Source organism: Aotus nancymaae, unplaced genomic scaffold (genome assembly GCF_030222135.1).
Source record: "Aotus nancymaae isolate 86718 unplaced genomic scaffold, 86718_ANA_hifiasm-v0.15.2.pri h1tg000014l, whole genome shotgun sequence".
NCBI classification, from domain to species: Eukaryota; Metazoa; Chordata; class Mammalia; order Primates; family Aotidae; genus Aotus; species Aotus nancymaae.
The window spans coordinates 72,040,202-72,062,896 of record NW_026988425.1 but is presented as its reverse complement, the minus strand read 5'-3'; the positions used below and the strand labels follow the sequence as shown (position 1 = coordinate 72,062,896).

Sequence of the window (22,695 nt, the reverse complement as noted above, 5' to 3'; positions counted from 1 at the left end):
TAAATGTATATATATTATTAATTATATGTGTGTTTTAAAATCTATTTACCTTTACAGCACTTATAGCTGTGTCAAGCGTTGAAACCTCATGGTCTTTGTGGGTGCCAAACACCTTGTCAGTGGCAGAAATTGGGCTTTTGCAGGTGTAGCAGTATGTGTCAATCTGGGACTTTTTTGGCTCTTTTTGTGCCTTTTCAGTTACAAACTCAGATGATAATTGGTCTTGTTCTTTCCTCTCGCTGCCCAACTCCTTCTGTGCAGCAGATGTACTTTGTTCTGCCTCACTCACAAATTCATTTTCACTGATGTGCTCAAAGGATTCCTTTCCTTGAGATAAGACATCTTCAGGTGTAGATTCTGAAGACAGTTCTTCTGATAAAACGCCTTGAGGAACCACTTCATAATGCAGGGATTCCGCAAATTCATACTCATCCTGAACAGGGCTATTACGGAGCCTCTCTTCACTTGGCTCAGGTGGGACCAGGACTTTAGGTTCTTCTAGCAGTGTTTCTTGAACATGAGTTGCACCAGATGCAAATTCTTCCTCCGGGAAGGACACTTGTACTGGGACATTCAGATTGACCTCTGGATTTGCATTTCCGACTTCATTACCCTGACTGCCTGCTTCATCTGTGCGCTCCAGAACATGACGGGTGTCTTCAAATGGAACTGCATAACTTATCTTCTGGGTAGCTACTCTGACTTCCTCTGTTATGGGAGCTGTCTTCTGCATTGCTATATTACCAAGGATCTCCACATGGCCTACTGATTCTCCTTCCCCATAAACAGCTTTCTGTTCTTCCAGTCCCTTCTCCTCGTGAATAGTTCCAAAATTCCCCCAAATTTCCCCTTCTGCAGCTATTGTTTGGTATGAATCATCCTTACCAACTCGTTTTTCTTCCATACCTTGGTCTTGGTCCTTTTGAGTTACAGATGTGTCATGGAGAATGTCATCTTTGAGTATGTACTTCTCAAAATATATTCCTGTTCCATCATCAGTGTCAGAATTTCTGCTGGGAAATGATGCCTCAGAATTCACACTGTCACCCTCAGAAACTGTCTCCTCTTCCTTCTTTTTCTCTCCAACTGCTTCCTCATACAGATCCTTATATAAAAATGCAAGTGCTGGGGGCTCCTCCAGAAGTTCTGGATTAACAGCTTTAATAGTGGTAGGAAATATCTGGGTTCGCGACAAAACTCCTTCCTCTGCTTCAAATAAAGGCATCCCAAGTGACTTTGAGTCCACATCTCTCTTTATGTCCTTTGAAACACTTCTGTCAGCTGATTTTTGGATACCCAAAAACTTTTGGGTCTCTGGATGAGATAATACATCGTGGTCCTTTTCCGGTCCGTAAAAACTTTCATCTAATTTCACCAAGTCATACTCATGTTCTAGGGCACTTTCCACGGAACTTACTGGGAAAGAGATCATTTCTTCTGTAACTTCCTTTGAGAGTTTCTCTTCAACATTTAATTTCTGTGGAGCTTTCTGTTTTTCTGGGTCTGGAGAGATGTTATAATCAATTAAAGTATATTTTTCAAAATAATCCTCTTCACTGGGAATTGTGGGCTGAATAAAAGATAAATCACCAATTTCTGAATCTGTGGATAACACTTCTTCTGTCTTATGAGTTTCCTTTTGTTTATTTTCTTTCAGTGGTGTAACTTTTTCATCAGAATCTTCTAACCTGCTCTTTAATGTTTCATGACAAGCAACTGCTTCACTGTCATCAGGGAGTGGTATGGTTTTAAATGAGAGTTTCTCTTCCAAATATTCTAACTTATCTTGCATTTGTTCACTTTCTTCCTGATCAATTGAAGAAATAAAGGCAGGAGCATGAATATTCAATATTTCACAGCCTTCAGAAATAATACTAAAGGCAGTCTTCTGATCTTCTGAAAGTCCAGCTGGCTTACTAGTCACTGTAAAGTCTTCGTCTTTTGCATACATGTCTTCAGGCTCCTTGGACATTTCTTTAGTAGAAACCCTTTTATCAGCATTGCTTGCTGATGCATTAGATATAAATTGAGCATAGTTGCTTTTTGCTGAAGAGAGTGGTTCCTTTACACCGGTGTCTTCCACAGCCTCCAACTGGTGCTTTGAAACAAGAACAGATTGTTTAGGCACATCGGATGTGTGATCTTTAGATGTCTGAATAGTATGAACTGTGTGCCTTTCTGGAGCCAATTCTGATCGTGGCATTTCTTGTTTCTTCACTGCATTAATATCTGGAGAAGCTCTTGAAGCAAGAGTTTGTGGTTTCACAGATGACAGCAAATATGGCGATGTTTCTGAGCTCCTAGTTTCATCAAAAGGATGAGTTAAAGTCCTTTCGGATTCTTTAGATGGAAATTCTTGTTTCATACTTTCTTTTGTGATATCTACTGAACCACCTTTCAAGAGCTCTGACTCTTTGAACTGTTCTTTTTCTTCATTGTGATCTGGCATATCTCTGCTTGACTTTTCTAACACTAGATTTCCTTCCTGAGATAAAGAGTGGTTCTTTATTTCATCATGACAAGAACGATCCACTGGCAGGAAAGTCTTGGTTTTCTCCACCAAAACTTTACTTTCTTCTAAAGGATGTGGTTGGGTTCCTACTGCCTTTGTCTCTCTGATTTCTGAGTGAGCCTCCGAGAGCATGGCTTCTGATTTTTCAGTAACTGATGTAGCTTTAACTAATGAAAATGATCGAGTTTCACCCAAAGAATGACCTAAAGAGATATCTGATTTTTCAGTCATAGACTCGGCTACATTCACAGAATAAGGCTGATGTTTCTGCTGCTTCTTTCCTTCTGAAAGCACATATACCTGATTTTCTTTTTCTTCTCCTTTCTCCTTTTCAGAACCAACAACGATTTTGGGTCTTTCACGGTAGTCTTCATTTTGATAGAAGTGCTGCGGCATAGCACTGACTTTTGATTCTTCCTGTTCAGTAGATCTAGATCCACGTGTAATTTGTGTCTTCCCTATTTCATTACTATCTCTAAGCTCTAATGGGACCACAGAATCTTCTTTTTCTGCCATCACCTTCTTTTCTGCCAAGGTATATGATCTGTTTTCCAAATTATCTTTCTTCTCAGTTGGACTAATAGACCTGAGTTTTGTTTCCTCTTCGGCAATTTTCAAGGAAGTAGGTTTTCGCATTTCTTTTAGTCTATCTTCACTGAGATCAATTAAACTGCCTTTTGATTCTTCTACTGGCAAAATAATTGACTCTGGTTTCTCTGATTCCTTTGTGATATTTTTACTTGCAAAGTTGGAGGAAGTTAGTTTTGGCTGTTGTGGCACCTTATCTACTACATCAAATGAAAGGAGTGATTTTTCTTTTTGATCACTTCTTGGCTCTTCCTTAAAAATAGAAATATTCCATTTAGATGGAGGAGAGATTGCTGGCTTCTGGACTCCTTTACTATGAGTAACATGAAGAGGAACAACAGTTTTGGCTTCTTCCATAACCAGTTTCTCACTGATTAGCGAATAAGGTTGAATTCCAAGATGTTTCTCACCATCAGCAGAAGTAACTACTGAGTTTATGCTCATTTCCGCTGAATCGCCTGAGATTTCTTTCTTTCCATAATCTTCCCTAGACACCTCAGAAATGGATTTTGGCTGTTGTAAATCTTCTAAATTTGATAAAATTGTGGATTTTTCTTTAACGTTTTGACCCTCATCAAATTTTACTAAAGTACCTCTGGATTCGTCAGCAGTTTTAAATTTTACTTCTGGTAATGAAAGATCAGCTGGTTTCTCGGCTACATTAAAATTAGCAGGAATTGTACCTTCAGGCTCTATCACAGTCACCGCTTTTTCTGCAGATGGACTTGGCTGTGTTTCTAAGTTGTCTTGTTCAGCAACTTTGTTATCTGGCGTGCTTGATCCAAAAAACAAGCTGGACATCCACGATTTGAAAGATGAAAGTCCTTTCTTTCCCTTTTCCTCAGGAAGGTCTGACTTAGCTACCTTTGGCTGCGTGGGTGGCTTTTGTGTCACCTCAGGTGACTCTAGGGGTTGAGGCTCTTTTGCGCCAATTGAGGAGATGGGTTTTCTTTGTGTGGGTATTTTCATTTCCGGTTCTGGTTTCTTTCCCTCATCAGCATCATCGATAACCTTTGACTGAACCATTTTTGATTCTTCCAATGGCTTCTCTCCAGGAAAAGGAGCTGTGCTCCTGTGTGCTTCTTTTTCATTGCCCAGTGCAGGTTCCAAACCTTCTGCCAGGAAATGGGCTGTTTTGACAGAGGAGGGGATTGTTTCTGACTTCACCTGTTCCACTGATGGGCCAGACACTGATTTCTGGAGGAATCTTTCAGGAGGTAGTTTAATTTTTTCCTGGCTATCTTCTTTGGAAGGGCAGGAAAACTCTGTGTTTGCTTTCTCCAATAGCAAACTTTCACTCTCCATGAAAGAATGACTCTCCTTCTTCTCTGGTACATTTCTCTCTACATTTCCAGCTAGAACTAAAGACCTTGGTTCTTCAGCCAGCTTTACTTCTTCAGAAGAGTAACTTTGACTTGATAAGGTCTCCACATTACCACTGGAAGTATCAAGAGCAGATACTGGTTCTTGTGATGACAAATGAGATTCTTCAGCAGAATCTGGCAGGACCTGCTTTCTGACCTCACAAGTATGGTCCTTACTGGACACAGCAGCCTGGAGCTGCCCTGGCCTCAGCTCACTGCTGCCAGAGGAATCCAGCTGCACAGATCCTGCTCTTCTCTCTTCGTGTTGACGAGCCACATGGTCTGGCTTTCCCAGCATCCAGTTTTCATCCTTTGGAGAAATAAAGAATTCTTCCCTTGTTGTTTCTTTGACATCCATGGGCTTGGCTGTCATAAAAGATTTTGATTGTTCCAAAGGCAAATTCTCTTTCATAAATGAAAATTGCTTAATATCCAGATCTTGTTTACCTGCAAAAGAGGTGCTTACATCAGGTAATTTAATAGTTTGATCTGAGTGAAGTGCTTTTTCTGTCTTCTTTTGTTCCACAAGGAGGTCAGAAGGAGCAATCTTTGATGGTTCTGTTATGCTCTGGAGTACCTGGGATGAATCTGGGTGGCCTGTTTCTTCACTTAGCTTAGCTACAATATCTCCCATAACTTGTGCCCTCAAATTTCCTGGTGATGGTAATGGGCCTATTTCTTTATTTTCTCCCTTTTTAACGTCGGCTGAATGGCTCAACTCCTCTGATAATCCTTTTAAAGAAAAACTAAATGGCAGAAATTCTTCTGGGTTGTCTCCTTCAGCTAGAGAGACAGGTGTTTCTTTTGACTCTAGGCTGACTATCTTGGGAGAGAAAGATTTAATTTCTTCATTCTGAGATTCCTCCCTAAGCAATGATGAAAGCTCAGAAATTGCAGGCACTGTAGCAGATGCATAAAATTCTCTATTTTCTTCTTTTCCTTCTCTGCTCCTAAGCTTAGCTAGGCCTTTTTCTAAAACAGAATCCACTGTTTCAGTTATGGGAGATTTTGCTTGTTTTGTACCTATGGATCCACTTTGTCTACCTAAATCGCTAGCAAATTCTGACCCAGCATTTGGTAATTCCGACGGTTGGTGTGGCTTGTCCTTCTTCTCAGGTTCCAAAGACAGCTGTGCCAAAGCAACGTCTTGTTTTTCTGATGGGAAGTCTCCCTGAGCTGAAGAAGATACCTCCACTGTGCGTTTGTTCTTATCATCACTGAAGAGCAGTACTGTTGGGGCCAAACCTGATGCTAAATTTTCCAATTCAGGAGGTGAACTTGCTATTTCCTCATCTCTGCCTTTTGGAACTATATGTTTGGGTGCAGGTGACACATTTTGTGATGAAGGAAGTTTAGTTTCTTCCTTCTTTATCTCATCCTCTAGGCTAAGTGAAAGCTCATGTTCAGGCCCCAACACCTCTGAGGTAGACACCAAGTTCTTTTTCTGTGATGAAACCAAACGTTCAGAGGCACGAACTGTAGAATATGAAAGACCTTGTTTGTCTTCTACCCTTGCTTCCTCGGATTCATCTGAATGCTGGGAAGATGATGTTTTGATTATTGGCAACCCAGCTTTAACTCCTTTGGCTTCTGCTTCTGACAAAACAGAATGCTCTGCTATAGAGGAGACACTTGGAGGTGAATCAAATTTAATTTCCTTCTCTGCTTCTGACCAAGCCAAATGTTTGGATGACGTTTCAATAGGAGAAGCACCTTTAATTGCTACCTTGTCTTCTTCTGCAAGAACTGAATGCTCATCTGCAGATGTTACCAGTGGTGGCAAACCACTTTCTAATTCACCCTTTCCTACTTTTGTTAAGACTGGACGATCTACAGGAGTGACAAGAGATGAATCTGTTGGGATGTCTTCTTTTCCTAATTTGGTTAAGTTTGAATCAAGCTTAGTTACAGATGCTGTGGTTGTTGAGGAACTGGGTTCAAGTTCTTTGCTAATTTCTTCTGACAAAGCTGAAAATGCTAGTGCAGGTAGACCATGTTCAACTTGCTTGTCTGCTCCTGAGGAAGCTGAATCAAGCTCTGAAGGTGTACTTGTTATTTTAGAATCATGTTTCATCTCCATTTTCACTGCTGGTAAAACCTCAGGTCCAGATAAAGATGTTTCCTTTAGAGGTGAATATGGTTTTATAACTTCAGGCTCATTCTTGGACAACTTTCCCTGTTCTAGTTCAGAAGTCACATTTAGAACTAATTTGGGCTTGACACCCTTCTTTGGCTCATCTACCACGTCAGGCAAAATTGAATATTTTGTCTCAGACCCTGGAACATTTGGAGGCTGAGGCTCCATTTTTTGATCCTGTGATACATGTGCTGTAGCTTCTTGAGAATCAGGCACAATTTCTTCCTTTCTGACTTTTGGCAAAGCCATCTGTTCATCTACAGCTTTTAGAGTGAGTGCTGCTGTGGGTTCCTGTTCTTTCTTAATTGCAGGGACTGAATCAGGTGAAACTGAATGTGGAGATTCAGGTTTGGTTTCTTCTTTTACTACAGATGATTGTGCAAATAGAGAAGCAGGTATTGCAGCTACTGATGAACTCGCCTCCCTTTCTCCCTTCTCCACTTCACTGGTTAAATGTGAAGGAATCAAGTCTTCAGACTCAGGCTCTAAAGATGTTTGAGTTTTCTGCTTCTGTGCCAAAATGAGATATTCAGATACAGATGCTGAGGTTGCTGGAATCTCTGGCTTAGTTTCTGCTTTCTCTGATTTAGCTGTTGAAGGTGGCAAACTCAAGTCTTCAAGCGGAGACATTGAAGGGAAAGTTTCAGCTTTTTGCTTCTGTGATGAACTGAACAGCTCAGGCACAGGTGTAGCTGCTGTAGATCCAATGTCTTCCTCATCTGCTCCTGGAAAGCAGGAATAACCTGAAGCAGCTAATAGTGAATCAGGCTCAAGATCATTTTTCTCTGTTTCTGGGATTCTAAATGGAGGGATTGAAACTTGTGATGCTGAGTCTGGAGAGAACAGTTCCGCTTCTTCAGTGTCTTCATCTGAAAAAATAGTGTGCTCAGATGGCGATGTTAAACATATTGGAGAATCGCATTCAAATTCTCTTTTCTCTGCTTCCTGTGTTGCATACGGTGGAAATGAGAATTCTGACACAAATGCAGAATCTGGAGAAAAAGGTCCAATGTCTTCTTGATCTTCTTCTGATGAATTCACGGGTGAGGATGCGCCTTTTAGATTTAGAGATCTGTGGACAATTTCTTCCTCCTGTGACTCTGGTGTTGCATATGGTGGTATTGAAAATTCAGAAGCAGATGTGGAAGAGGGTGTATACCGCTCCAGCTCAACTGTCTCTTCGCCTGATAGAACCCCACATTCAGATGGAGTGACTGAAAGTGGTGGGGCGTGGTGTTCAGAAGTCATCTCAGTTGTGTGCGGTGGGAAAGAGTGTTCAGATACAGTGACTGAATCTGGGGAAGATGGTTCAATGTCCTCCTTCCCTTCTTCAGACAGAATTGTGCGCTCAGAAATACCTTTTGGTTTGAATTGGGATGCCTCATCGATTATTTTCTTTTGTGATTCCTGTATTGCATTGAGTGGGACTGCATATTTGGAAGCCAACTTTGAATCCGGTGTGAAACATTCACTTCCTAGGTCCTCTCTTTCTGATTGGACCACGTGTTCTGACGTGGCAGTAGAAGGCAGTGGTGATTGACATTCAGAAGTCTTGTCAGTTGTGGATGGTGAGAGAGAGGGCTCAGAAGCAGAGGCCGCAGCTGGAGTAAACGATCCAGTGTCTTCCTTCTCTTCTGATGGAATCATGTGCTCAGAAACATCTTTCGATATTAATGGGGACTTAAGGTCAATTATTTTCTTCAGTGACTCTATTGTTGCCTGTGATGGAGCTGAATATTCAGAAGCAGATGTGGAGTCTGGTGTGTAACACCCACTTTCTGAGGCCTCATCTCCTGATAGGACCATGTGTTCTGGTGTAACTGCTGAAAACAGTGGAGACTGGCTCTCTGAAGTCTTAGTTGTGAACGGTGAGAGAGAGCTCTCAGATGCAGAGGCTGCAGCTGGGGAATAAGCCTCAAATTCCTCATTCTCTTCTTCTGACAAAACTGCATGTTCAGCTATAGCTTCTATATTGGATGGGGAAACTGCCTCACCTTCTCGCTTCTCTAGTTCATGGTTCAAATCTTGTGGTACTGAATACTCTGATACGAAAGCAGAATCAGTAGAAACTGATGCAATTTCCTCTCTTTCTTCCTCAGACAAAGCAACATGTTTGGGAGCTGATGTCAATAATGGTAGAATAAGCTCCTCTTCTTTGTGCTCCACTTCAGGGGATGCACGTGGTGGGAAGAGCTTCTCGGAAACTAATGGGCTTTCCAGGTAATCAAGTTCTATGATCTCTTCTTCTACTAAATTAGAACCTTCAGGTTCAGGGGTAGCAGCTATGGGTAGGGAAGTTTCTATTTCTTCTTCCTCTGGTTCTTCTAACATTAGAGGTTCAGAAAGAGAAATGGATGGCTCAAGCACATTTTCCTCCTTCTCTCCTTTGACACTGGGCTGTGCAGGGGTCAGTTTTGCAAAGACTGGTTCTGCCCTTTGTGAAGTCAGGTCCAGGTGTTCTTGGTCTGGGTCCAAACCCTCCTGGGTAGATGCTGCCAGACCTGGTGACTCTGCCTCCAGAGAAATGGCATGGTGAGCAGAATACACATCTTCCTTCTTCACCTCATTAGCAAATGAAGGTGAGACTGAAGAGTCACTGGCTGAAGCTGCAGTTCCTTGTGAAGCAACTTCACATTCTTCCTTTGCTGTTCTCAGGAACGCAGTTGCAGGTGAGGGAGGCTCTACTTCACGGGGTTTTGTTTCATCCTCTGGCTGTTGTGGCACTGACTGTGAAGGCCTGAGTTGTAGTTCTTGTTCTGCTCTGTCACTACTTGAATAAGAGGGCACTGTGTGCTCCAATGCAGATGTGGCATTTAGGGGAGAATCAGCATAAATTTTCTTTTGACCTTTATGACTGAACATCGAGGGTAGGAACTCTAATCCTTTAGAGAGTGTGCCTCTCCAGGGTGGAGCAACCTCTTTTACTTTATCCTCTATGCTTTGGGCTACTAATTTCCTTGTTTTGGAAACTGTATTAGAATCACTATTGTCCAAATCTGGCTCTAGACTAATGGATGCATCTTTCCCTTTCCTATAATGTATTTCTTTAATTACATAACCCTTTGGCAATGTTCCATAAAACTGTAGAGGAATTAATTCTTCTTTAACCGAATTAAACATCTTAATTTTATATTGTACTGTTCCTATGTAGACTGGTCGTAACACTAAAGGCTTGTGTTCTTTGTATATTGCTCCAGTAATTGGAGGTGTATTTGAAGTGGTCTTCTTTTTTCTTGTTTTATCATAAATGCCAGATTTCTCTTTCTCCGTGGTTAGTACCTGGCTTGCTGAAGTTAAAGGACTCTCTTTTTTGTTTGTTGGAACATCTTGGGATTCATTTTTTTTGTTGCCTTTCCGGCGTAATGATGGTGAACCATGTTTTGACTTATGAGTCCTTTTCCGAGCCTTTTTCACTTCATCCACAATAAAGGAAACATTTCCAGGAGGAGAATTCACAGTTGACCCTTCCCGACTACACACACCAGAAGTCTGACTTTCTTCCGAGGCCCAAGGAGTAGAAGATCTACTTGAATTGGTTTCCCAGGTTATCCCACTATCTTCCCTTTGGACGGTCACCATGGAAAAGGAGGGGTCAGATATGATACACTCCTGCTTGATCTTTCCCTCTTCATCCTGGTCTGATAACCTACAGCAAATAATAATATTATGTATTATAATAAAATAATATTAACTAATTAATAGAATAAGTAAATTTATTTTTATCAGGTAAAGGATCAATGTGAAATTAAAATATGGACATCAAAATTGCCATCCATGTCAAAAAGAGGGCTTTATATCAAAATAAAGTTTAAAAACTAAAGTCAGGATATCCAACACAATGACACATCCCAGGCTAGAATGACTCACTGTTCCACAAACTCAAAAAAGCTAAAGTTAAATTCACCACCTTCTCTCATCAGGATTGCCTTCCTGATCTCCTCAGGGCTCAGCAGTCACTCAACCTCACTCTCGTCACCGGGATCTTCATAACTCTTGCATCTGTGCTCTCTCTGTTACCAAGATCACCACCTCACCTACCTTTTCATCATTTCCCTCATAGTTACCTCCATCAGCTTCCTAACTGGTCAGCTGGTATCACAAGTATATCACTTTACCCCACTCTCAACCCATCCTGCCCATCCCCCCCAGACTGGCTTTACTCAACAGTTCAGCATGCCACCCCCTGCTTTAAAATCTCAGCAAATTCTTCATACCTACAGAAAAAAAAGATGTTCAAAATCCTTGGCTCTCTGATCCCTATCTGATATTCTTTCCAAGCATCCACCTGGACCCTACCCTTACAGGTAAATTCCTGTTTTAACAATAATTCACCGATCTGCAAATAGCTCTTGGGAACTCTGAGTCATGATAAAGGGAAAACACATCATTGAATAGAGGGAGGCCACAAAACATGTCAGCCTACTGTGCTTCACTTTCCTCATCTACAAAACAGAGATAATAATAGAACCTATCTCGTGAGCTTGTTGTGAAGATGAAATTAGTTATCCACGTGAAATGTTTAGGGGATGTTCCTGGCGTGTAGTTAGTGCTCAATAAGCGTTACCTGTAGTCAGGCCTTCCTGATTACAGATGATGAAAGGGGACTGGGCATGGTCATTTTCATCTGCTACAGGATATAGGAGTGTAGAAGGGCTGTGTCCGTGGACTGCTTTCACAGCCCTTCCGAGACCACTGGCTTTGGCTGCCCCTTCATTTGCTATGGGGCCCCCATCTCAGACTCGGCAGTGCTCTTCTTTGAAATTGTCTTCTGCCTCTTTCTCACCTGTACTTATGCTGTTCCTCCATTTAGAATCCATAGCCCCCACCATCCTCCACTTCTGTAACTGTAAATTTGACCTACTCCTCCAGGCTGGATTTAAATTCCTCTGCTGTTACCATTCCTGACTAATGCGGCAGCCACGTTTCCCATCACTTCATAAACATATTTCCTCCTAGGAACATGAGAGATGAATCCCATCCATTGACTTACATCTGTCTACAACAATAAAATCAAAAAACCCTCTGCTAAAACCACTAAACGTAAGTGTTAAGGCAACTAAAAAAAATCTACAGTTAGATTTCTGTCCCTTAGTAAATTGCTTTTATCATCAGTTACTGCATATATCAAAGGTTCTTAACAATGAAACATTATAAAATCACCTGTGGAAAGTTTTTAAAAAATACTAATATTGCTCCATACCTTTCTCCATGGAGATTCTGATTTAATTGTACAAGGGTCTGGTCTGCACACTGCTATGTTTTTAGATTTTAAAAGCTGCCAGGCGACTACAATAAGTATTCAAAATTGAAAATCACTGGCCTGGCCAGGCACAGTGGCTCACACTTATAATCCCAGCACTTTGGGAGGCTGAGACAGGTGGATCACCTGAGGTTAGGAGTTCAAGACTAGCCTGACCAACGTAGTAAAACCCCATCTCTACTAAAAATACAGAAATTAGCCAGGCGTGGTGGCAGGTGCCTGTAATCCCAGCTACTTGGAAGGCTGAGACAGGAGTATCACTTGAACCCGGAAGGCAGAGGTTGCAGTGAGCCGAGATCACGCCATTGCAGTCCAGCCTGGGTGACAAGAGTGAAACTCTGTCTCAAAAAAGAAAAAGAAAAGGGGGAAAAAAAATCACTGGCCTAAACAATCCTAGCTCTGGTACTTAAATAGCACATATATTTCTTTCTCACTGTAAACCCTTCCTGGTTTGTTAGGTTGGGTGGGGACCAGGAACATTAAGTCCTTGCAGGTGCACTCACTTCCCTTATTAAGCTTCAGAGTTTCCCCAGCAGTCTACTGCAAAGGAGTTATGGCTGTCCTGAGGTCCTGGTCTCCTCAGGTCTCAGCACAGCCACGGGAAGCCTAGGGCAGCCAGACCACTTGGGCCACTAGCCTGCAATAGCAAGCAGCCTGATCCATTCACCCTAGTGTGCTATGAATTCTAACATTTTCTACACATGTCATGAGTGAAGGGTCGGGAAGTAGTCTCTTTCCCCACAACTCTGCTCTCACTCATTTGCTTTGGTATTAAACTGCTGAACTTAATTAGGAATTAATACTCTATCTTGGTCCTGAACTGAATCTTACTTTAAGTTGTTTTTTCAGGCTCTTTTACATACTTAATTAAAACTATTCCACCAAATTTTCAACTCATACTACATCTTCTCTCTTCCCTGTCACTTAGAAATAGGATGATATTAAAAATTAAGGTTATGACATGCATCTGGGAAGTCAGCATTTTGAATGCCCATGATTGTAGAAGCATTATAAAATTCAATTATAAATTCAATTTAGAGTTAACTAGTGACTGTAAATTCAATGTGCCCAACCAGAGAGGTTTTCATTACCAGTTAGAATGAGTTCACGAGTGCTGGGGAGAGAACACACATGGTGGTCACAAGCCGGGAGAGGCCTCCTCAGGTGGATTCACTCACTTAATCGTTGCTTATTCATTTTCATACATTCATCTATTTCTTCACTTAATAAATTTTTACTGATTTCAGATACTAGGAGTACAAATATAAAGCCACAGAACCTTCTTCTAAGAAATTCAAAATCTAATCAGAAGAGACAACTAAACATTCTTTTTAAATTTTCATTTTAAAAAATGTATTATTTTATTTTATTTTATGAGACAGAGTCTCACTCTGTCGCCCAGGCTGTAGTGCAGGGGCGCAATCTCGACTCGCTGTGATCTCCACCTCCCGGGTTCAAGTGATTCCCATGCCTCAGCCTCCAAAGTAGCTGGGATTACAGGTGTGTGCCATAACACCCGGCTAACTTTTTGTATTTTTAGTAGAGATGGGGTTTCACCATGTTGGCCAGGCTGGTCTCAAACTCCTGGCCTCAAGTGATCTGCCCACCTCAGCCTTCTAAAGTGTTAGGATTACAAGCACGAACTACCATGACCTGCCTCCATTTTTACTTTAGATTCAGGGGGCACATATGCAGGTTTGTTACATGGATATATTGTATGATGCTGAGTTTGGGACTTCTATTAATCCCAACACCCAAAGAGTGAACACAGTACCCAATGTGTTTTTTAGCTCTTACCCTTTTCTCCTCCCCACTTTTGAGTCCCCAGCGTCTACTGTGCCCATCTTTATGTCCATGTGTACCCAAGATTTAGCCGCCCACTTATAAGCAAGAACATGCGATATTTAGTTTTCTGTTTCTGCGTTCCTTTGCTTAGGATGATGGCCTCCAACTGCATTCATGTTGCTGGAAAGGACATGATTTAGTTCTTATTTATGTCTGCATAATATTCTATGATGTATATGTACCGTATTTTCTTTATCCAGTCCACTGTTGATGGGCACCGAGGTTGACTCCATGTCTTTGCTATTGTGAATACTGCTGCAATGAACATGAGTGCACACACATGTCTTTTTGGTAGAATGATTTATTTTCCTTTGGGTTTATGCCCAGCAATTCCATTGCTGGGTTGAATGTTAAGAACATTTTAATACAGTGTGATAAGTACTTTTACAGAAGATAGGCAAGATATAATTAGAACATAAAGGGAAGACTTCAGAGGAAAAGAACTCGAGTTGGTTTGCAGAAGAAACAGGAGTTTGCTAAGTAAATGAAGATAGGAGATGGTGTAAGGATGGGGAGGTCATTATGAGAAAAGGTCATAGGATATGCAAAATATAACATAAATAAACAGTCTGGCTCACTGAGAGACCCAAAGCTGAACGACAGATCAACAGGAACTACAGAATGACTATACAGTATTAGTATGTGTAAAGCCATGGCAGTATTACACTCAGTCTAAAGCAACAATGTATTAACAGAAGAGAAATGGTCACCATACAATTCAACATTCCCATCTATGTACATATCAGCTTTTCATAGTTAAAAGATACTGGCTATGAAAATCATCTCATCCATTCCCCTCTGACTGCATTCTCACAAAGCAACCTTCCGATTATCAGTTAGCATCCTACATAGATGTATCTATAGGAGTGTAGTGAGACAAATAATGGCTTGGGAAGCTCACTTAATACCCCCTTTCAGCACCAGGCAAGGAGAAGGTTTAACTGATCTGAGTTAGATCAAGCAAACAGACTGATACCAGAGATGAGTGTCAAAGGCTCCCCTTTCATTTGAAGGATAACCCTCATCTGATGAAGGAAGTTTCCTTCTATTCCTATTTGCTAATGCAGTTTTTTTAATGATGAATAAATGTTAAGTTTTATTAAACAAATACATTTTTTTAAGATGGAGTTTTGCTCTTGTTGCCCAGGCTGGAGTGCAATGGTGCGATCTCGGCTCACTGCAACCTCCGCCTCCTGGGTTCAAGCAATTCTCCTCCCTCAGCCTCCCAAGTAGCTGGGATTACAGGCATATACCACCATACCTGGCTAATTTTGTATTTTTTTAGTAAAGACGGGGGGTTTCATCATGTTGGTCAGGCTGGTCTTGAACTCCTGATCTCAGGTGATCCACCCACCTCAGCCTCCCAAAGTGCTGGGATTACAGGCCTGGGGACCACACCCAGCTGATTAAACAATTTTTTATGAAACTATGGAAATGATCATATTTTCTTTTCTATCCTGTTAATGCGATGAATTACAGTGATTGATATCCAAATAACAAACCTATCTTGAACTCCTAAACTGAACTCAACATGGCTGTGATATAGAGGACTTTTTATACAATGCAAGATTTTTTTGTTTGTCAATGATATGTTTAGAAATTTTGCTCCCATGTTAAAAAGTGATATTGCCCTGTAATCTCCTTTTCTTTTTTTTTTAATTGCTTCATTTTTGAGACAGGGTCTCACTCTGTTGCCTAGGCTGGAGTGCAGTGGCATGATCATAGCTCACTGATACCTCAAACTCCTGGGCTCAAGCAATCCTCTCTCCTCAGCCTCCCAAGTAGTGGCAACTATAGGTATGCCCCACCATGCTGGGCTGATATTTTAATTTTTTATAGAGAGAGGAGTCTCAACATGTTACCCAGGCTATTCTTGAACTCTTGACCTTAACCTATCCTCCTGCCTTGGCCTCCCAAAGTTTTGGGATTACAGGTAAAAGCCACCATGCCCAGCCTGTAATCTCCTTTTCTATAGTGTACTTGTCTGGTTTTTGTAGCAAGATTATGATGCCTCATAGAACAAACTGGGAATTGTTCCCTCCTTTATTCTCCTCGAGAACAGTGTATAAAATATTACATTATTTCTCCCTTAAGTGTTTGGTAGAATTTGTTAGTGAAGTCATCTGGACCTGGAGTCCTCTTTGTGATAAGGTTTTTAGTTAGCAATTTAATATTTAATAGTTGCATGACTTCACAATTTCTTTTTGTTTTGTGTGACTTTTTATTTTGTACTTTTCTAAGAATTTATTTCATCTAAATTTTTAGAAATCATTGGATTAAAGTTGTTTATAATATCCATTTAGGATATTTTAAATGTATGTAAGTCCTAAAATTATACTCCTTTTTTATTCTTGATATTGGTTATTTGTGTCATCTCAATTTTTTATTTTATTTTATTTAATATTTATACTACCTTTTTAAAATAGATTTTTCTTCTCTTTTTTGAGAGTCTCACTCTGTCACCCAGGCTGGAGTGCAGTGGCACAATCTCGGCTCACTGCAACCTTTGTCTTTTGGGTCAAGCAATTCTTCCACCTCAACCTCCCAAGTAGCTGGGATTGTAATACAGGCACATACCACCATGCCAGCTAATTTTCTGTATTTTTAGTAGAGATGAGGTTTCACCATGTTGTCCAGGCTGGTCTTGAACTCCTGACCTCAAGTGATCTGCCCGCCTCAGCCTCCCAAAGTGCTGGGATTACAGGGATGAGCCACTGCACATGGCTGAGATAGATTCTTATGTTATTAATTTTCAAATTTTGCCTTTTTCTAACATGTGAAGTCAAGGCTATGCACTTCTCTTCAAGCACAAATTTAGATGTATAACCTAAAGGTTGATACATAGCATTTTAAAAATTATTAATCTCAAAATGTTTTCAAATGTCCTTTGTAATTTCTTATCTGGCCCATAGATTATTTGAAAATGTATTTCACAATTTCAAAATATATGAGGATTTCTTAGTTATCTTTTGTTTACTTTCTAGTTTAATTGCATTGTGATCAGATAATTCATTTTGTATGAAGTTATACTTCAAAATTTGTTGCAATTTTCTTTATAGCTATATGGCCATTTTAAGAAAAATGTTTATGGGTTCATAAAAAGAACATATGTTCTGCAGTTTTTCAACAGTGTTTTATTTATGTCAACTAAACTAAGTCAAGCTTATTTATTGTGTTATTCAGATCTTTTTTAGCCTTAGTAATATTTTTTGTCTGCCTGTTCTAACATTGAAAAATGTGTTAACATTTTCTACCACAATTGTGGATTTGTCTCTCCTTATGGTTCTGTAATATTTGACTTATACATTTTGAATCTGTGTTAATAGGTAATACTAGATTTAGAATAGTTATATCTTTCTGGAAATTTTAACTTTTAATAATAGTGAAATGTCCCTTTTATCTGTGAATCAAGATTTTTTTCTAGAGTCTAGTTTGATACTAAGAAAGCTTTGCTTTAAATTAATAACCAGCTATCTTTTGGTTAATGTTTGCATGATATCTCTTTTTATATTTTTACTTTGAGCCTTCCTATATCTTTCTATTTTAGATGGGTCTCTTAAAAGTAGCATATAGTTTTTTAAAAATCCATTCTGACCATTTAAATAGAGCTCTCTGACTTTTATATGGAGCATTTTTGGAGTTAAATTTGCCATCTTATTGTTTATTTTCTATTTGTACTACCTATTCTATATTCCTTTTTCTCTCCCATCTTGCCTTATTTTGTTTTCTTATTTTTTAAAAATAGAGATGGGGGTCTCAATATGTTGCCCAGGCTGGTGTAAAACTCCTGGACTCAAGCAATCCTCTCACCTTAGCTTCCCAAAGTGAGCCACCACAGTTATCTTTGCTTTATTTTTGATTGAATATTTTTATTATTCCATTTTCCTTTCTATTAGCTTGTTAGCTACATTCTATTTTACTATTCTTTTAGTGATTATCCTAAAAATTACAACATACATCTTTGACTCATTAATATCTAGTATAAATTGATATTTTTACCTCTTCCCAGACAACACAAAATTATGAATCCTTTAATTTCAACTTACATGTCCTTATATATTTTCAATGTAAATGTTAAGCTAAGTGACATATAATTATTTTTATTATTTTAAAGTGTCGATATTTATTTATATTATTTACTTAGATACTGAATCTTTTTATTTTCCTTCATTCCTTCCTGCATCTCTAAGATTCCATCTGGAACCATTTTCCTCCTCCCTTTAGTGTGACTCTTCCTCTGGTGTGAATCTTCAGGTGAAAAGTCCTTCCTACTTTTTTTTATTAAAAGTCTTTTTACACTTTCATTCTTGGAGAATATTTTTTCAGAATATAAAATTCTAGATTGGCAGTTACTTTTATCTTAGCACTTAAAAAATATCATTCCATTGTCTTCTGTCTTCCATTGTTTGTATTGATAAGTTGGCTGTCAGTCTAACTGTTGCTTTTTGAAGATGATTTGGACTTTTCTCCCCTACTATCCCACTACAGCTGTTTTTGGGATTTGGTTGTTGTCTTCAATTTTCAGAAGTTACTAGCATATTCTTAGACATCTTATCCTGCTTGGGGTTTGCATAGTTTCTAGAATCTGTAGATTAATGTCTTTCATCATATTCAAGAACTCCTCAGCCATACTCTGTTCAAATATTGCTTCTGCCTCATTGCCTCCCTTTTCATCTGAGATCCCAGTTTTTCATAAATTGAAACTTTTCATTGTATCCTGTGTGTGTTTCATTTGGATGTCTCCTCCAATTTATCAACCAGCATACTAATTCTGTATTCAACTGTGTCTAAACTGCTTCTTAAACATAATCAAAGTGTTTTTTTATTATTGTATTTTTCAGTTTTTGAATTTCCATTCTTTTAATTGTTTTCAGTTCTCTGACAAAATTCAGTTTTGTCTTTGATTTCCATGTCCCCCATCCCTATAAATAAATTAAGCATTACATAAGCATCACTCTTCTACAGAAGCCCTTCCCTTCCCTTCCCATAGTAGTCCAGCTATGCCCTGAGCAAGCATTACTCTTTGTGAGAGAGAGCTTATAGGATTCTGTATGCTCTACTACTTCTCCATTTCTGAATTTTCTCTGATGAACTTGAATTTATATTTTCATTGCATGTTCATGTCCCTTTGCATGGTAGAAAGGAAATGTAATAATTTATGAATAGTGCTTTTATACATTTGCTGGTGATCTTCTTATCTCCAACTGTTAAATTAACATATTTCTCTAAATTTATTTTTTGTGAGTTGTATTAGTATAAACCAGTTCTCAAAAAATGAATTTAATTAAATGTGCTGAAAAATATAACATTTGATATTTCAAAATGAAGGATCAGGTTCTGGAATATGATGACCACACTAAAAATTCCTGTGTTTCCTGTTTAGGCTGTGATCGACCTTCCTAGGTACAGCCATTTCATCTTAGCTCAGAAACCAGTAACTTATTGAAAATTAAGTTATTAAAATCATGAGTGGAAAGAGGCTTGTGATTTTATAATATTTCTCATTTTATAAGTGAAAAAATATGAGGGAGGTAACACATATATATAAATTAAACTTTTAAAGAGGGAAATGGCTAGCCATCATAGTGGAGCTACCAAAATAATAATTTCCCACATTTCTTCATCAATATCTTTGTTTTGAATTGATTCTCATTCTTTCCTTTAGAAAAACCTACACTTCTGAAGAAGTGAAATGGGTTCCCTATTTTTATCTGAAGGTTAAATTTGTAACTATAGACGTATCACTTAACAACAGGGATACATTCTGAGAAATATATCATTAGGCAGTTTCATTATTATGTGAACATCATAGACTGTACTTACACAAACCCAGATGGTAGAGCCTACTACACAGAGACTACGGGGTAGCCTATTACTCCTAGGCTACAAACCTATACAGCATGTTACTGTATTAATACTGTAAGCAATTGTAATGCAATGGTGAGTATTTGCACATGTAAACATAGAAAAAAAATAAGTAAAATATGGCATTAAAATATTATGGGACCACTGTTGTATATTCAATCTGTCATTAACCAAAATGTCATTATGGAACGTGATTATATAATTATACTTTGTATCTACTGAGCTCAAGATTTGTAGTTCCTTTCTCTGATTAGCAGTTAAAGTAACATTAAAGTTCTTTATAGGTATATAATTATGAAAAATACCTGAGATTTGCATGATGCTTTATTCTACTCTCAAGCAATGATGGTGCACTAACAGGAAGTGTATCAAACAAAAGAATGTAATGGGTAGGATATTTTTCTTGTGAACTCTTTTAAAATGCTTTAAATGTCAATTGTTATTACCATGGGGAAGTCACATATGATCCTGCTTATATTACAAATTTTGAAAGAAATATTTTAAGCCATAAAACATCAAGCAAGCTTGTGATCTTTTAATACAAACTGTTAGTGTTTTATACGAGTCTTTAAAAAAAAGGGAATTCTTAAAAACAATCAACTCTACAATTAATATTTCACCAAGAATTAATTAAATATTAATGTCTTTAGCTGAAAAAATATATGCGTTGCTGCATAAAAATTTGGAAAAATATAATATAAAATAGCCTAGGTTAAAAGAAATTTTCATGCCATTAGGGAGTTAAGAAAAAATTTCATGAAACCATGAATGAATAAATTATCATACAGCATTATTATAATAGAAGGTGTTCATTTTGTAGATATACTAAAGACCATTCAACATCATTGCGGATGGAAAGAATAACTATCTTGTTTTCACAATGAGCAGGTATTTTAGAAGCCTGGAAGTTAGAGCCCTCTGCTATTTAAAACCTGGTTATCTTCCCACTCATGAACTCTATAATCCAGCCAAACACAGGCCTTACCCTTCACGCCTTTGCTTATATCTTTCTCTTCACTTAGAATGAATCATCTTTATCTCTTATTTTTTTTGGAGACCAGCTCATATATCAACTTCTCCATGTATCTGTCACTGATGCTGCAAGCCAAAAGTAATTTTCTACCTCTGAACTTCTGGAATCTTAATGTAATTCTCCTATGGAATCTACCATCCTACATTCAAGTAATTTTTATGTATATCTTAGCTCCTCTGTAAGACTACAAACTTCCCGTAAGCAGGAATCAATGTCCTTAGTGTTTCTTTTAGTGGCTCTCCTTATAAAGTCTTTCCTAAACATTCACCTTTGTTTTCAGAGGAACAACAGCTCTTTTACTTTTATACTCCTATTTTATCAGCTTAAGCAATATTTAATTCAATCATGTTATAGCAATAACAGGTACGACTAGTATAAAAAGGTCCTGGGACAATCACAACTGATCCTTAGTAAAAATACAATTCAAAAGAGTGAGTATGATTATTAGAGAGTAGCCTTCTAGCAGGAGTGGTTCGCTTGCCTGGGGCATCAATCTGTTTTAAGTCAAGATTTAGTCATTCAACAAATATGTATTAAGTTCAAATTATGTACTAGGTAGGCACTATGTTAGGTGTGCTCTTTTACAGCAAGATTACCATTTGGTGCAATTTTCAAAAGGTCTTAAAAGTTCACTTCAAATTAATCAATTTGGTCTGTGCTATAGATTTGTGATATAAATATAAATGAACTTTGCCTTATTTTAATGTTCTTAAATCTAAGATGTATATGGATGTTGCTATTGAAAGTAGCTCTACAGTCAAACAAACTGAGTGCCTGCCTAAGCCTCACCTGTACAACAGCATCACTAGACACAATCAACATTCTCCTAGCTTAGTTTGAGTTGTTTGTGAACATTTTTCTGTGTCATCTACACAAGAGTGTAGGAGTAAATACGTGATGTAAAGATTCATATCTTTTTAGCTCTTTGAAATTTCTTACAATGCACGATAGTAATTTACTTAGTTGAGACACTAACTCCTCATTCCAGATGTTTGTTCTCAAGCTGAAGGACATCTATTAGTACAACACTCCTGGCCTCGCTTCTCTTTATCACTCTTCCCCATTCTGCTGTGGCAAAAGCCGCAATTACTTTTGCACTAGCCTAAAATATTCCTTGTACTATGAAGTATATGAAGAGAGGCTGTGGTTCTTCAGAGGCTGTGACTGGGCATATAAATCTGTCTAGTTCTGAGATTCAGTAGTAGAAATCACATTGTTTTCCTATACCTAAGCCACATTCTCTGATATCAGCTCTATCAACGATGAAGTTGATATTTTGATCTCTAGCTACTATTCCTTTATCTATCAACTGTCTCAGAACTGAGACAAGGAAAAGAGAGTAATTCTAATAATCAAATCCTCATACAAATAAATGGCCACGCATACCATCTATTAGTTGGTAGGAACTAAAAGCCATCACTTAATAGTAAGAATGGATATAATATATAATCTACATGCTCCACCACAAACTGACTTATGGACCAATCAGACCAAGAGAAATCCACCAGTTAGAACTCAGCAATGCCATGAGCCCATATAGATCTCCCTCAGAAGTACACATCACCTGCACATCTTTATTTGCATAAGCTTTAAGAACTCCAGAACTACAGTGGTTGACACAATGCTCTGTAAGAAATACAGAACAATTTTAAAGTGAGTGGTAAGTCATAGTACAGCTACTGCAAAAACGTCTATGGATTGAAAAGAACAGGGTTGACAATTTGAACCAGATTATGCAAAAAAGATAAAAGTTGGTATTCTTAAAGGAAATGCCTCAAGTTACTTTAGCTTCAGGCCCTGCCAGCTCTACAACTGCTTCTGTTGCCACCTGCTAACAGGAGTAAGGAAACCTGGATTCTAATTCCTGCTCTGACACTCACCAGGTGTCTAGTTTCCAGCAACAGTGATAATAAGCTATAGTTGCATATCACTTAATGACTCTCCAAATACCTGCACATATATTATTGCCTTTGGCTCTTAGATTCATTACTTGATTTAGTCAACAAATATTTAAGACCTACCATGGACCACACTGTTCTAGGCAATGAGCATACAGCAGCAAAAAAAAAAAAAAAAAAAAAAAAAATCCAT

The 22,695-nt window shown here is 38.6% G+C and overlaps 1 protein-coding gene across 1 annotated transcript in view; it reads right to left on the bottom strand.

Moving 5' to 3' along the window:
• CMYA5 (cardiomyopathy associated 5) overlaps nt 1-22,695 on the bottom strand; it is a 100,948-nt gene that overhangs the window by 53,912 nt on the left and 24,341 nt on the right. Inside the window, exon 2 of the mRNA XM_012462090.2 lies at nt 50-10,247. Coding sequence (XP_012317513.2) covers nt 50-10,247 — 10,198 coding nt within the window. The remainder of the gene's footprint in view (nt 1-49; nt 10,248-22,695) is intronic.